Consider the following 17600-nt stretch of genomic DNA (forward strand, 5'->3'; position numbering starts at 1 on the left):
TGGCACTACCACGTTAGGCTAATTTTTGTATTTTATTAGAGGCAGGGTTTCACCATGTTTGTCAGGCTGGTCTTGAGCTCCTGACTTCAAGTGATCTGCCTGCCTCAGACTCCCAAAGTGCAGGGATTATAGGCGTGAGCCACCCCATCTGGCCAGTCTTGACTGTTTTGATCCATGGTCTTGTAAAATTTCATGACACACATAGATTCAGACTTAAGGTCAGTGGTGCCTTGCATGAGCTGATCATAAATAAATTTACAAAAGCAATAAATATTGCTGACAACTCAAAATGTGTATCTGAAGTTTTAACTTTTGCCCACTCTCTGGAGTCATATCATTCTTCTGGTTTTGTTCTTTTAATTAATGACTTACTTTATTATTTTAATCCCATGTCCTACTGAATCCTCAATTCTTAGCAGACCTCCTGGCCCATTTTAGGTCTCATTAATTACTTTTTATAAGAATGATTTACTTTTTTTAGTGGCCTTTGATGTAAAAATATTTTCAACTATGCACAAATTATCTTTCTCTGTTTTTCATACTGGCTTTTAGATTTTTGAAAGTTCATATCATCTACACAATAATACCTATATTTTTTCTTCAGAAATTTGAAGCAATCCACGATTTATGTCTTACCTCCCTCATCATCTTACTTCTAATGCCTTATGTCCACTATCATGAAGCACCTGAAATTTCTGCAACTCTTCTTAATGTCTCTTGGCCAACACTCCCATGATGATGGAATGATTATAGAAAGTGTATCTTCTAATTTACCCAGGGGTATTTCAATCTTGGGTGAAATCTGCCATTGTATGCAAAGAGGAATGCTCCAGTAATGAGTTTCTTAATTCCATGTTTGAAAGTGGAGAAAACATGTGTCACCTATCCTGTAGCTCATTCCCCACATATGCAACTCTTTGCCAAGGTAAAGTTCATTTCTCACCCATCTAGCTCCAATGATACCTTGTTAAGAATGCTAAATGTTGGCGAAAAAAATGTAACATACACTCTACATCCATCTCTTTTCTATAAGCTTGAAGATTAATCAGAGACCATACTGTCCTCAGGATTTTGTCTTAAGGCTTTCAGTTTTTTGGATCTATAGATTTTAGAAAATCCTTATGTTTTCCAAAAATCTGTTCACATGTTTATACATACTTAAAGTTTTATAATTTGGAAGAAGCAGTCACGTAGTCCAGCCTAAAATTTAACCAGTAGACATTATGCTTCATGTAAACTGAGCATAAGGGAGCCAATCTGATTTGAGGAAACACAAGTTATGATTATAGAGAAAGAAATACAGAGTGACACCAGCATAAATCATGTATTTAATTTCCTACTAAGTTTAACACAAACAAAAGAATAGATCACATTTTTTTCCAGATATATCATACTTATTTCAAATGATAACTGTCTGTGATTAAATGCCTGTGTGTGGGTGTGGGTATGTGTGTTTGAGACCTTAACATGTCTAAAAATGTCTTCATTTAGGAACAATCATTTAGGTTTCTTAAATTATTTAGCCAATTATTCTCTAACTTACAAAAAGCAGGTGCTAAATATTCTGAGTAAAAAAAGAATTCTCTAACTTACAAAATGAGATAATTTCCATAAACATAATTTAACATCTCTTACAGTTCTGAGGTCATGTTCTGGAATATTAAATACATCCCTCTTCAGTCTGATTCTTAGTAACAGCTGAATGCAGCAAAGTTGATTGGGTTGGTTGATTTGCCCTAATTCATAACTGAGTTGATCCTGAAATCAGCAAAGTGAAGTGAAGTGACCAAGGTTTTGGCCCCCATGGACTTGGACACTGGAGATCAATTAGAGGAGAAAGAGGAATCTCTAAGGGTTAGTGACTTAAGGTTCTACATATGAAGTATAGCAGTTCATCCTTCTGTCTTCTGATGGTAGAACCTGAGGAAATTAAGTATAAAATGTCTTATTCTGTTTTCACTGAAACGAGGTAATAGAAAAGGAAGAGGTCTTATCTAAGCACTACTTATGCAAACAGAAAAATATTTCACAAGAGTTGGTGAAGTTGTTTTCTGATTTCACCGTAAAGAGGATGACTAGCTGCAGGAGCTGTAAGGAACGAATATTATGAAGTGTTATCTGCTATTTCTTCCTCATAAATTTTGGCACACAAAAAGAAGAGATTCTCATTTCAGAAAGAGTTCTGGTTTAATGCAGGGACTATTGATCAGTGACATAATGTTACTGAAAGTCTGATAGACTATCAGAACACAGTTTGAGGTTTACATGTTTTCTGTAATATATGGAAAGTTAGCAGAGGATGGTGTCACTATAAAGCTGCTTTTTCTCCCACTAAACAAACTGAAGAACTTTGGACAAGGTGAGTCATAGTAATAGAATTAATATGAGTTGATTTGGGTTTGTTTTAACCTAGAAAGCTATTTTGGAAATGTTGTTTTCCCATCATAAGGAAACTCTCTGCTGCACAGGGAATAGACAGTTCCACAACAAATTGGAAAAGCAAATGTAAATGTAAAAATGTAAAACAAGGCAACATGTACTTGTTAGTGTTGCACTATGTGTAGCTCTCAAACAATGTGACATTAATAAAGACAATTTCTCTGGGTCTGAGGACTCTCCATAGTTTACACAGGGACTGGGCAAATTACAGTGACAGTAAGGACCTGCTATGTGCTGAACACACAGAACTCTGAATTCTCTTTACAGCTGCCCTATACATTGTTGACGCTGAGGTAGCTGAGTCTATGACAATATGCTATTGGTCTCCTGCTGATTCTCTAAAGGAGTTTTAAAAATGTTATGAGTTAACTATTCATAACATTTGCAAAATAAATTCAGGACCCTACAGTTGCTACATTCATGCTATTAGTTCCTATGAAATGAGGGCTTTTTTTTAACTCTATAAATTTCATCAATGTATCTTTTAGAATGAGAAAGAAAAAAATTTTTTTTCCTGAGGAATGCAAGCCCCCTTTAAACTATCAGGCCCAGAGAGACATTGAAAATGTGGCCGCAGTCACATCTCACTCTTCCTTGAGCAAGGTAATCGTCTTCTGAAGCTATGTGCTATGGGGGCTGTAGACCGACTTGTGTCCACTAGCCATGAATTAACCTATCAATGCCCTATACCACATATCCTATAGTTACATAATGCATAACCAATCACTGATCAATGTTGTTTCTGAAATCAGTGAGACTTTCTAACTAACAAGTTTAGAATTTGTCTCCTCTCCTGATTCCTCCCTTTCTTTACCTTAGAAACTTGGGTCTCTTCTTTGTTCTCCAGGGTACTTCCCAAGGAAGTGTTTCTGGGCTGCAGCCCTCAAACTTGGCCCAGATGCACTTTCTATATTAATTTGTCTCAGTGCCATTCTTTAAATCAACAAGAATGACCAAGGCAGTCACTAATCTTAGACTCACTTGGTAGCTACAGGAACAATATTTACCCAGCAATAATGTAACCAACAGAGTGATGCTTCCTGTAATTCCGTTGCATTAAATAAGGTCCCATGTCTAATAAGGAAAGCTGCTGGACAACAATGGAAATAGATCCTAAACTCAAACTCTAATATTTCATGACCTAAAAGTTTCAAGTTCTAGATTCACAGGATCCTAAAAGTAGCTATTCTCTTCCATTGCCCAACATGCCACCTTTCCATTTTTGGAAACAAAATCGTTATTGTAATAAGTGCCATAAAACAATCTTTATCATACTCGGAGGCTGTGGTCTATGCAAGAAAGAATCAAAATGTCTCCCTTCAAAACAACTCCAGGATGGAACACATAAACTTAGACCCAAGTCAGCTTGTTCAGGCCTTGGTATTGGACACACCTCATGGGATCCTGCTGCCACATTTCTTCCCCTGGATTTAAACCTGGATTAAGTAAAGGAATTCAGAAAGGAAGACATACTTAAGTCATAAATCACAAATGTCCTCCTACTCACACTGGCTTTTCCAGTTGAATGGATTTGCAGGTGCTTGATTCTACTGTCATCTATGGTACTGAAAATCAGACTACAAGAACAAAGAGTGAACATCCTCTCTAACCTCCGTATGCTTCAAACAAGTCTGAAAATTTAAGTAGGCTTGATCTTTTGCAGCACAGCAATAATTACAGAATTTAAGTTGACTGAAGTGTTTTACACACAGGAAGGCATTTACCATATAATTATTAAATTGGGGGTACTGAAATGACTAAAAATTTGAAGCTGCTACACAGGATCAAAATGTGATTCTATCACTAACAGTATTTGAGAAGGTTATTATTTACATCTATAAATATGACTTTAAATACTTGAAAACTGAAGATAAAATGCCTAAATTCACAGAATTTATGTTGTGGAAAGGTTGTAATAAATAACGTGAAGAAGAGTTGAAATAATTTATGGTACCTCAAAGACTCCTATATATAGTATAGATAAATAGAAAATAGATAGGTAGATATGTACATACACACATACATGTGTATATGTGTGTGTGTGTGTATATATATATGTTATATAATTTACTGATCTGTTATATTTCCATTATGACACTACTTTTTGCTTCCAGCTGTGGCAAATACAATTTAAAAAAAAAATAAAATAAACCTACTATGCAATCTGTGAGGTTTACTATGTATAATTTACTTACATGAAGAAAAGAATATTGTATGCAAATATCCATGCATTTGATATTGAGTTCTGTAGGTCTTCAACATCTGAAAACCTTATTAGGGAAGAGAGAATGTTTAAATAATATTTTAAAATTAATGTGAATCTTATCAGACTTACAAAACCTTTATAGTTCAAGGAGCGATTTGCATTGTGGGTACATTTTCAGGAAAGGCACAGAAGTGCCTGTCAGGAACATGAAAAGCAGAGTATCAAGGAGAGGATTGAGATTTATCTTGCTGGAATAGTGTCAGCTGGGGAGGAATGACCAGAAATTAAAGATGAAGAAGAGGGCTAGGTAATTCAGTACTTATAATTTAAGCATATAGAAAGTTTCTGAGTCATACATGACAGTTTCTATTGTAATTATGCCCTATTAGATAAAAACATTGGGGAATGTAGGTATTCCTGCCTTCCTCAGTTCCTGTGACTTGCCAATAACTCATAAGTGATATGACTGGTTGTTGCGGAAAGTCAGGGACCCTGAACAGAGGGACCAGCTGAAGCCATTGCAGAAGAACATAAATTGTGAAGATTTCATGGACATTTATCAGTTCCCCAAATTAATACTTTTATAATTTCTTACACCTGTCTTTAATGCAATCTCTGAACATAAATTGTGAAGATTTCATGGACATTTATCATTTCCCCAGTCAATACTCTTGTGATTTCCTATGCCTGTCTTTAATTTCTTAATCCTGTCATCTTTGTAAGCTGAGGATGTATGTCACCTCAGGATCCTGTGATGATTGTGTTAACTGCACAAATTGTTCATAAAGCCTGTGTGTTTAAACAATATGAAATACGGGCACACCTTGAAAAAAGAACAGGATAACAGCGATGTTCAGGGAACAAGGGAGATAACCATTAGGTCTGAATGCCTGAGAGCCGGGCGGAACAGAGCCATATTTCTCTTCTTACAAAAGTGAATAGGAGAAATATCACTGAATTCTTTTTCTCAGCAAGGAACAGCCCAGAGAAAGAGAACACATTCCTAGGGGGAGGTCTCTAAAATGTCCACTCTAGGTATGTCTGTCTTTTATGGTTGCAGATAAGGGATGAAATAAGCCCCAGTCTCCTGTAGTGCTCCCAGGCCTATTTGGATGAGGAAATTCCTGCCTAGTAAATTTTAGTCAGACAGGTTGTCTGCTCTCAAACTCTGTCTCCTGATAAGATGTTATCAATGACAATGCATTCCCAAAACTTCATTAGCAATTTTAATTTCACCCCAGTCCTGTGATCTCGCTCTGCCCCCATTTGCTTTGTGATATTTTATTGCCTTGTGAAGCACGTGATCTCTGTGACCCACACCCTATTTGTACACTCTCTTCTCTTTGAAAATCACTAATAAAAACTTGCTGGTTTTGTGGCTTGAGGGGCATCACACAACCTGCCGACATGTGGTGTCTCCCCCGACACCCAGCTTTAAAATTTCTCTCTTTTGTACTCTTTCCCTTTATTTCTCAGACCAGCTGACACTTAGGGAAAATAGAAAAGAAGCTATGTTGAATTATTGGGGGTGGTTCCCCCAATAACTGGCGAGGAATTATCTAGAAAGGAATGCTTTAATTATCTTCTTTATCTTGCCGCCTACAGGGCTAGATTTTCTACTGAAAGACCTCACATGTATCTGTGACTTGCTGAGATGCTTACCAGAAACAATTGGGTAGGGAACATTCCATTCAGATACAGAAATTGATTCAACAAAACCTGCAGTGTTAGTGGAGAAACAACGCATTCTAAACAAACATTGAAAAACTCAGTTCCTTTTTGTTTTTCTGTTGTGTTTCATTTCATGTTTTCTGCTTTGCTTTTGTTTCTATTTCTCTTTTGACACAGTTACAGCAGAAAGTTTTCATGGAGAAATGGAATCACACATCAAATGATTTCATTTTGTTGGGTCTGCTTCCCCCAAATCAAACTGGCATATTCCTCTTGTGCCTTATCATCCTCATATTCTTTCTGGCCTCAGTGGGTAACTTGGCCATGATTCACCTCATCCATGTGGATCCTCGTCTCCACACACCGATGTACTTTCTTCTCAGCCAGCTCTCCCTCATGGACCTGATATACATCTCCACCACCGTCCCCAAGATGGCGTACAACTTCCTCTCTGGCCAGAAAGGCATCTCCTTCCTGGGATGCGGTGTGCAAAGCTTCTTCTTCCTGACCATGGCGGGTTCTGAAGGCTTACTCCTGACCTCCATGGCCTACGACCGTTATGTGGCCATCTGCCATCCTCTGCATTACCCCCTCCACATGAGTAAAATGATGTGTATGAAGATGATTGGAGGCTCTTGGACACTGGGTTCCATCAACTCCTTGGTACACAGTCTCTACCCTCCATATTCCCTACTGCAGGACTAGGGCCATTGACCATTTCTTCTGCGATGTCCCAGCCATGTTGCTTATTGCCTGTACAGATACTTGGGTCTATGAATATATGGTTTTTGTAAGTACAAGCCTCTATCTGCTCTTTCCTTTCATTGGCATCACTGCTTCTTATGGCCGAGTCCTATTTGCTGTCTATCATATGCGCTCAAAGGAAGGGAGAAAAAAGGCCTTAAGTACCATATCAACACATTTAACTGTTGTGGTCTTTTACTATGCACCTTTTGTCTACACCTATCTTCGGCCAAGGAATCTCCGCTCACCAGCTGAAGACAAGATCCTGGCAGTCTTCTACACCATCCTTACCCCCATGCTCAATCCCATTATCTACAGCCTGAGGAATAAGGAAGTCCTGGGGGCCATGACAAGAGTGTTTGGGATATTCTCTTTCCTGAAAGAATAATCATGGCCTTCCCTATTCCCTTCGTATTTCCTCTTTCCAAGTTGGTTTGAACACCCTAGAGCAGAGTTGTCCAATAGAAATATAACATAATTTAAAATTTTCTAATAGGTACATTTAAGCAGTCAAATAAATTTAAATATGTTTAATTCAAAACAATGCTATAATTAATATTAATTTTAACAACATAGATGTTAATTACATAGCATACATTGTCAGTATGTTATATGCAATATATTATAGTACATGTCTGTACATATATTACCATTAATGTAATAATGCTTATACTCATATATTGACATAATTTCTACATGTAACAACACAAAATAATTAATGTCCTTTACTTTGTTTTCATTCCAAGTCTTCAAAGTCTTGTGTTTATTTTATACTAGAGTGCAGTACAGCATGGGCAAAACACATTTGAAATGCCCAGTAGTCACATGGCGTCAGTGTCTACAGTGTTGGACAGCACAGCCTTAGAGTATCCAATCAAAAGTTTTCAGAGTTTTTTATATATATGTGTGTGTGTGTGTGTATGGTGTATAAAAATGTGTCTTTAGTATATACAGTTTTGCTGATGGGCTGAAAAGTAACAAGCAAAACTCACACGCTAAAGTAGTGGTTATGTGTTTCTCTATCTGTTGGCTCATTTTCAGAATGTACACATTTATTGTAATTGCCATCTGGAGTCTATTTTATCCTAACATTCTTTAATAAAACTATTCAGGGAGACCTTATCTGAGTTATGATTTTGCTGATTTCAATAAAAATACTGAGATCAAATAACCTGAAGAAGAATATAGGAACAGTTTACATTCATGTATACATACCAATTAAAATTATTTAAATAAAGTTATCAAAGTTATTTGTACTTAAACAAATTATTTACATAAAGGCAGGGAGACAATGACAGGGTAGAGACAACATGCAACATATAAAATGGAAATTGGGATGTCAGGCTTCAGCTATGATTTGTAAAATATATACATGACTTTGCACAGGATGAAATCCTATGTTACTGTATCAAACATTGTGTTTAACAAAAGTTTTACTACTGTTATTTTACTAATTCACTTAAGTTACTTCAAGTCTATCAATGGTTGGAGTTATGGAAGGGTTTTATTTTTGTGGAAAAAATTGAGACTTATAGTAATACATCTCTCTCATTTATTGCCCAAATTCAAGCTCCTAATATCTTTCTCTAATTTCTGACTACCTTCTTAAGTGTTTTCATGTCTTCAGTCCAGTTCTTACTTAGAATATAATCTACTCATTGCCATTTGAGTTATTTGTCTAAACATAGAGTTGATCTTGTCATTCTATAATCTATGATTCCTGCTAGATTATCTAAATTTTGGAACCTTACTTTTTTAATCTCATATCCTATGTTTTTAAGGTGTGCATTGTGTCTCCCTTTATCTGTTTCTAGGACTCACACTCACTACCACAGTCACTCTATACCTCCTGCGTTTCTCTGTAGCCCTCCATTTCCCTGCCTATCTGAACCTTATCACAGAGCATTTCTCACTTCTGGAAAGTTCTATTTTACGTAGCTTATGACTATCAATCTGAATCCCACATAATCAGTAAACATAATTCAAAATTTACATCCCATCTTCTCTTATGCATAGCTGATATCTCTTCCCCCACACTTCTACTCCTGTTGTGCTTATAACATTTTATTACCACTCATTTCTGTTTGTGTCTTCTTTTAAATTGAAGCTCATGGAATATTTTAAAATTATAATAATTAGGATTAGAAGGCCAACTAATATTTAATTACTGTAAATGCATTTCCTGCATATATAACTTAATCTTCACAACACTATGGGGTTCTGATATTAGTTCCATGTTGAGTGAGCACTTCGACGCTTGGTGAGGCAAAACAAAGAAACAAGAAAAATCCTGCCTTCGCTCAGAGAACTTGGAAGGGAAGAACACAACTTAGAAACCAGTTTTCTTTGAATCAGAGATGAGGCTCTTAGTCTCCATGTCACCCAGTCTCTGTATGAACAAGACCCTTGTCATTCTGGTCTGAATATCCCCACAGAATGAAGCACTATGACATGCAATGAGGGGTGCATTTATTTGTGGTATGTTATTTATGTTTATTGGTATGCAACACATGTTTAAGGGACTTGTGATCATGCCACCTTACAGATCTAGGAAAAATATAAACAGATAGTTTCTCTACACAGAGTTAGAGTTCATTATTTCTAATTTCCTTTTACTTCTTCAAATGGGTTGTCGCTCATTCAGGGAGATACATTCCTCACTCCGTGATACATCTTACTCCTTTTTTCTAAATTCAAGCAGAAAACCTAAATTTTTCTGCTCTGAATATGACCGCTAGGAATAATTTTTGTGTTTTGATTTTGACTTTTTTTGGAGATTCTACCACTGCTTTGATGTTAAAGAATCACCAATGTTATAAGTCCTTATTTAGTAAAAAGTATAATATATCCTCATGTATTCTGGAGAAATTAAACAATTTGATCAGGCTTTGTACAAAAACAATAAACCACAATTGTGATATAACACTGAGCATAAAAAATGGCTCCAGAATTTCTGCAAGAAAAGGCAAATGGAAGAATTTCTCCAGCAAAAGCAATTGGAAGGCTGGTGAAGTTCATTCAAGTTAATTAACAAGAACCATATCACATAGGAAGGGTTCAGTATGTAAGGCATATTATACTATTTTATATATAGTATACAATATTATATGCCATATTATATAGCATATAATATTAATTTATTATATTAAAATAATTAATCCAGTTAATAATCTATTGATTAATTTATTGTTAATTGATTAAATTAATTAATTAGGTATCTATTGGACCCTTCCTATGTAATTCTCCTATGTAGTTCTCGTTCCATTAGGTAAATTCTTCCTATGTAGTTCTCATTCCATCAGGTAAAATTATGGACAAACAGGTATAGTCTTTTACCTTGTGGAGACCACATGCTGATGTGAGCCATAAAAACATTAGTATATATTATCTGGTCAAACTGGGCAGTGATGAATTCAGGGAGAAAAGTAGTAAATGAGTTATCACACGGAGTCATCAGGTCCCTCTAACATGATGAAGGGGCTGGCCATGTCAACCTGATGGATAAAACCCACAAAGCCCTCTGATGATTGAGATAGGAGGCAGTGAGCAGAAAGGAGTAGGAGACATAGATCAGGGCCTTCTCAGGGCCAGGTGAAGGCAAATAATCTGGATTTTATTCTAAAGGTAGCAGAAGCCTTGCAGGGAAATATTTTCTCAAATACTAACATCCACAGCTACTTGGCCAGTCACCTGGTGTGAACTCTGGGAAAATATCTGAACACATGGCAAAATGGGCAACATCACAGCCAATACTTCCAAAGACACACTCTGAGTTTTAAAGGAGTCATTTGTTTTATATCAAGGTTTAGTTTGATTCTTGGAGGGATATTAAACTTGAGGTGGCTCTAAAGAACCACGATTATTTACAACTGTAATTGTTCTCGGCATGTTTTTCTATGGCATAGGAGGATAACTAGAGTAAACGATAATGTATTGCATATTTCAAAATTGCTAGAAGAGAGGTTTTTGAGTATTCTAATCACAAATAAATGATAAATGTTTAAGGTGACGAATATACTAATCATCCTGACTTGATCATTACGCAGTGTATACGAATATCAAAACATTACATTGTCCTCCACAAATATGGTGATTGGTATTAAGTGTAAGTTTAAGTCAATTGTGATTATGCCACATTTCGGAGCCAGGAAAAATGTAAGCAGATACTTTCTCTACACAGAGACATAAATAACAATTTTAAAGTGAATAAATAAAAGAAGCTCTTCCTGGGAGGAGTCCAGATGCTACACTTCTCTGTTATTGTTCTTTCTCAATTCCCCTTCCAATTCCAAGAACAGATCAGTGGTGTAATCACAGAGGGAAACAGGAATGGGATATTATCATGACACATCCTAATGAAGTGGCCAATGACATTGAGGTGGTGAGTTTCTTTCAACTGAAAGATCCCAGCCCAGGACAGAAAAATGATGTTGAAAAATTGCATTCTGCTACTTCTCCCAGAGCAGAAACTACCACAAGAAAATGTGTGAAGTTTTTTGAATCGACCAATAATTTTATATATATTGGGGTACAATATGATGTTTTATATATGTTTATAATGTAAAATGATTACGTTAGGCTAATCAACAACCCCATTACTTCCCATATTTATTTTTTTGTGTAGTAAAAACTTTTAAAATCCACTTTGAGTAATTTTGAAATATATAACACACTATTATTCATTACAGGCATCATGCCGTACAATAGATCAATAACACTTATTCCTCCTGTCTAACTAAAACTTTATATTCTTTGATCAACAACTCTTTTCCCATACACTCTTACCCTCTGCCTCTTGTAACCAACATTCTACTCTCTACTTCTGAGTTCAACTTTTCTAGATTCTACATATAAGTGAGATTACTTAGTATTTGTCTTTTTTGAGCCTAGCTTATCGACATCGTATTTTGTTGTTTGGGTTGATCCATGTTGTCAAAAATGACAAGGTTTCCCCCATTTTTGAGGGCTGAATGAAATTCCATTGTGAACACTTACTATATTTTCTATATCCATTCATCTTAAGATGGATATCTAGGTTTCTTCATATCCTTACTAATGTAAATAACACTGCAGTGAACATAGGAGTGCAGATATCTCTTCAACATACTGATTTCAATTTCTTTGGTTATGGAGATTGTATGGTAATACTATTTATAATTTTCTGAGGAATCGCTTTAGCTTTAGCTTACATCACAACCAACAGTGCACAAGGGTTTCTTTTCCTCCACCCCTTCACCAACACTTGTTATGTTGTATCTTTCTGATAAACCCATTATGACAATTGTGAGGTAATAGCTCATTGTAGCTTTAATTTGTGTTTTCCTGATGATCAGTGATATGAGCGTTTTCTCATATATCTGGTGGTCATTTGAATGTCTTCTGTTGAGAAGTGTCTATTTAAGTCCTTCAACTATTTTTTTATGGTATTATTTGTTTTCTTGTTTTTGAGTTGTGTGAGTTCCTAATATATTTTGGATAATAAACCCTTAAATATTAAAATATTAAAATAAATTTGCAAAAATGTCCTCCCAATCTGTGGGTTGTCTCTTCACTCTATTGTCTCTTTTGCTGTGTGAAGCTTTTTAGTTTGACACAATCCCTTTTGGTTTGTTTTTGCTTTTGCCACCTGTGCTTTGGGGGCCATATCCAGGAAATCACTGTCGAAACCAATTCTGTGGAGTAGTTCTCCAATGTTTTAATCTAGTGGTTTTATAGTTTCAGGTTTTACACTCAAATCTTTAGTCCATATTGAGTTGATGTTTGTATACGGTATGAGATGACGATCCAATTCTATTTTTCCGCATGTGGATATACAATTTTCCCAACACCATTTGTTGAAGAGGCTGTTCTTTCTCCATTGTGTTTTTGGTACCTTTGCCAATAATCAAGTGATCACAAGTGTGTGGGTTTATACAATACATTATAATAGGCATGTGAGACTTTTTATAACAGGTTGTGGACCAAAGTGACCATGAGTCTCTGAAGGAGAAGTCCACTCATTCAAAGCACATGGAAGTGGGCCCATTCAACATTATTATTTCTCATGTAAGTTTAACCAAAGAGTGTTGTAGCTCCCTGAAGAGTTAACAATTTTCACACATTCCTTTTGCTCAGGTTTTTTATTGTCACCTTCTTAAAGAGACATTCTTAAGCTAGCTCCTGAAAGAAGCAATCACTTCTCACATCCGCATTTCATACCTATCTTAACTGCATTAATTTTCCACAAGACACATTTATCTTTCCAACACACTGTATTTGTTACCACTTTATTATCTATTTTTCCCATAACTTTTATTCATAGTTTTTTCACCAGTGCTTGCATCTGGCAAAGAGGATGAACTCAATAAAATAGTTAATGAATCACATCATTCTGATCCAAGTAATTAACTGATAGATGGGCATATCGCCCATTTGGCTAATGGCTATGATCCTCAGAGGTTCTGACGTTGGGAAATACATATGGTCAATTCCAGGTTCCTGAGAACGGAAAATAGCAAGAGCTTTTTGAAGAACTGAGGTGAAAGGGGATAATCAGAGTTAAGACACATATATATTTAAGTACATGAAATAAAGATTGGCCGGGCACCGTGGGTCACACCTGTTATCCCAGCACTTTGGGAGGCAAAGGCAGGTGGATCAGTGGAGTCCAGTGGTCTGAGACCAGCCATGGCAAGACATGATGTATTAGTCCGTTCTCACACTGCTATAAAGAACTTTCCTAAGACTGGGTAATTTATAAAGGAAGAAGGTTTAACTGCCTCACAGTTCTGCATGCTGGCAGAAGGTGAAGGGGAAGGAAGCACCTTTTTACAAAGCAGCAAGAGAGACAGAGAGAGAGTGAAGGGGAAAGAGACCATTATAAAACCAGTAGACCTCATGAGAACTCACTCACTATCATGAGAACTGGGGAAACTGCCCCTATGATCTGATCACCTCCCACAAGGTCCTTCCCTCAACACCTGGGGATTACAATTTGAGATGAGATTTGGGTGGGCACACAAGGCCAAAACATATTATACGGTCCTTACCATAAAAAAAAAAAAAAAAAAAAAAGACTAGCTAGGCAGGTTGGTGCACGTCTGTAGTCCCAGCTACTCAAGAGACAGAGGTGGGAGGATCAGCTGAACCTGGGAGGTAAAAGCTGCAGTGAACAGTGATTGAGCCATTGCACACCAGCCTGGGAAAGAGAGTCAGACCATGTCTCTAAAAAAGGAAAAGAAAAAAATTAAAAATAAAGAAAAAGAAAAACAAAGGAAGAAAACTTCATATGATGCTAGAAGAAAGCTATTGCTGATGAGGATATGTGTGGTAATTAATGAGGCATTTTTTTAAATTATATGTGTTAATATAGTGAATATGAATCAATTAGATTTAAAATTAAAGTTATTTTAAATATTAAATCAGATTCCCAAGTAGACACAATAAAAAATGATAAAGGGGATATCACCACTGATCCCACAGAAATACAAACTACCATCAGAGAATACTATAAACACCTCTACGCAAATAAACTAGAAAACCTAGAAAAAATAGATAATTCCCTGGACACTTACACTCTCCCAAGACTAAACCAGGAAGAAGTTGAATCCCTGAATAGACCAATAGCAGGCTCTGAAATTGAGGCAATAATTAATAGCCTACCACCAAAAAAAGTCCAGGACCAGACGGATTCACAGCCAAATTCTACCAGAGGTACAAGGAGGAGTTGGTACCATTCCTTCTAAAATTATTCCAATCAATAGAAAAACAGGGAATCCTCCCTAACTCATTTTACGAGGCCAACATCATCCTGATACCAAAGCCTGGCAGAGACACAACAAAAAAAGAGAATTTTAGATCAATATCCCTGATGAACATTGATGCAAAAATCCTCAATAAAATACTGGCAAACCGAATCCAGCAGCATATCAAAAAGCTTATCCACCATGATCAAGTGGGCTTCATCCCACTTGGGATGCAAGGCTTGTCCAACATATGCAAATCAATAAACGTAATCCAGCATATAAACAGAACCAAAGACAAAAACCACATGATTATCTCAACAGACGCAGAAAAGGCCTTTGACAAAATTCAACAGCCCTTCAGGCTAAAAACTCTCAATAAATTCGGTATTGATGGAACATATTTCAAAATAATAAGTGCTATTTATGACAAACCCATAGCCAATATCATACTGAATGGGCAAAAACTGGAAGCATTCCCTTTGAAAAGTGGCACAAGACAGGGATGCCCTCTCTCACCACTCCTATTCAACACAGTGTTGCAAGTTCTGGCTAGGGCAATCAGGCAAGAGAAAGAAATAAACGGTATTCAATTAGGAAAAGAGGAAGTCAAATTGTCCCTGTTTGCAGATGACATGATTGTATATTTAGAAAACCCCATCGTCTCAGCACACAATCTCCTTAAGCTGATAAGAAACTTCAGCAAAGTCTCAGGATACAAAATCAATGTGCAAAAATCACAAGCATTCTTATACACCAGTAACAGACAAACAGAGCCAAATCATGAATGAACTCCCATTCACAATAGCTTCAAAGAGAATAAACTACCTAGGAATCCAACTTACAAGGGATGTAAAGGACCTCTTCAAGGAGAACTACAAACACTACTCAGTGAAATAAAAGAGGACACAAACAAATGGAATAACATACCATGCTCATGGATAGGAAGAATCAATATTGTGAAAATGGCCATACTGCCCAAGGTAATTTATACATTCAATGCCATCCCCATCAAGCTACCAATGACTTCCTTCACAGAATTGGAAAAAAAAAAATGCTTTAAAGTTCATATGGAACCAAAAAAGAGCCCGCATTGCCATGACAATCCTAAGCCTAAAGAGCAAAGCTGGAGGCATCACGCTACCTGGCTTCAAACTATACTACAAGGCTACAGTAACCAAAACAGCATAGTACTGGTACCAAAACAGAGATATAGACCAATGGAACAGAACACAGCCCTCAGAAATAATACCACACATCTACAGCCATCTGATCTTTGACAAACCTGACAAAAACAAGAAATGGGGAAAGGATTCCCTATTTAATAAATGCTGCTGGGAAATTGGCTAGCCATAAGTAGAAAGCTGAAACTGGATCCTTTCCTTACTCCTTACACGAAAATTAATTCAAGATGGATTAGAGACTTAAATGTTAGACCTAAAACCATAAAAACCCTAGAAGAAAACCTAGGTAATACCATTCAGAACATAGGCCTGGGCAAGGACTTCATGTCTAAAACACCAAAAGCAACGGCAACAAAAGCCAGAACTGACAAATGGGATCTAATTAAACTAAAGAGCTTCTGCACAGCAAAAGAAACTACCATCAGAGTGAACAGGCAACCTACAGAATGGGAGAAAAGTTTTGCAATCTACTCACCTGACAAAGGGCGAATATCCAGAACCTATAAGGAACTTGAACAAATTTACAAGAAAAAAACAAACAACCCCATTAAAAAGTGGGCAAAGGATATGAACAGACACTTCTCAAAAGAAGACATTCATACAGCCAACAGACAAATGAAAAAATGCTCATTATCACTCGCCATCAAAGAAATGCAAATCAAAACCACAATGAGATACCATCTCACACCAATTAGAATGGCAATCATTAAAAAAATCAGGAAACAACAGGTGCTGGAGAGGATGTGGAGAAATAGGAACACTTTTACACTGTTGGTGGGACTGTAAACTAGTTCAACCATTGTGGAAGACAGTGTGGCGATTCCTCAAGGATCTAGAACTAGAAATACTATTTGACCCAACCATCCCATTACTGGGTATATACCCAAAGGATTATAAGTCACGCTGCTATAAAGACACATGCACACATATGTTTATTGCGGCACTATTCACAATAGCAAAGACTTGGAATCAACCCAAATGTCCATCAGTGACAGACTGGATTAAGAAAATGTGGCACATATACACCATAGAATACTATACAGCCATAAAAAAGGATGAGTTCGTGTCCTTAGTAGGGACATGGATGCAGCTGGAAACCATCATTTCAGCAAACTATCGCAAGAACAGAAAACCAAATACCACATGTTCCGTCTCATTTATGCCAATATAAATGGCATTCAGAAATAAATATTCACTTATATATTTGGCAACTATCTACATGTTTAGAGCACAGAGTGTTTTTCGGTACAAAATGGCAAACACATTCTCACATACTGTTACTGGGATGTAAATTTTTATAACTTTTTGGAAGAATTACCTAATGTATAGACAGATTATATATGCACACATACATGAGATAAATTATATGTAAGTATATGTACATATACATATATAATACTTCAATATACTTAGATATAGTAATACAAATATATGTAAATATATATTTACATACTTATTTAAGTATATGTGAATGATATCTACTCATAGTTACATATCTTAAATACACATATATTTTATATGCACTTATCTATAAACATATTAATTATGTGTATTTATTTATGAATATTATATAAAATATACGTAATTTCTATATATACTATATATTATATATTACATATATGTTGATACATAACA

The 17600-nt window shown here is 36.3% G+C and overlaps 2 protein-coding genes across 4 annotated transcripts in view; one reads left to right on the forward strand and one right to left on the reverse strand.

Moving 5' to 3' along the window:
- Positions 1-17600, reverse strand: part of LOC102130647 (olfactory receptor 2T33) — a 277856-nt gene that overhangs the window by 184632 nt on the left and 75624 nt on the right. The window lies entirely within an intron of this gene.
- LOC102127419 (olfactory receptor 2L13) lies at positions 6512-7448 on the forward strand. Its single transcript, XM_005539541.4, is given in 2 exon segments — positions 6512-6993; positions 6995-7448. Coding segments are annotated over 2 exon segments (936 nt in total).

Source organism: Macaca fascicularis, chromosome 1 (assembly GCF_037993035.2).
Source record: "Macaca fascicularis isolate 582-1 chromosome 1, T2T-MFA8v1.1".
NCBI lineage: Eukaryota > Metazoa > Chordata > Mammalia > Primates > Cercopithecidae > Macaca > Macaca fascicularis.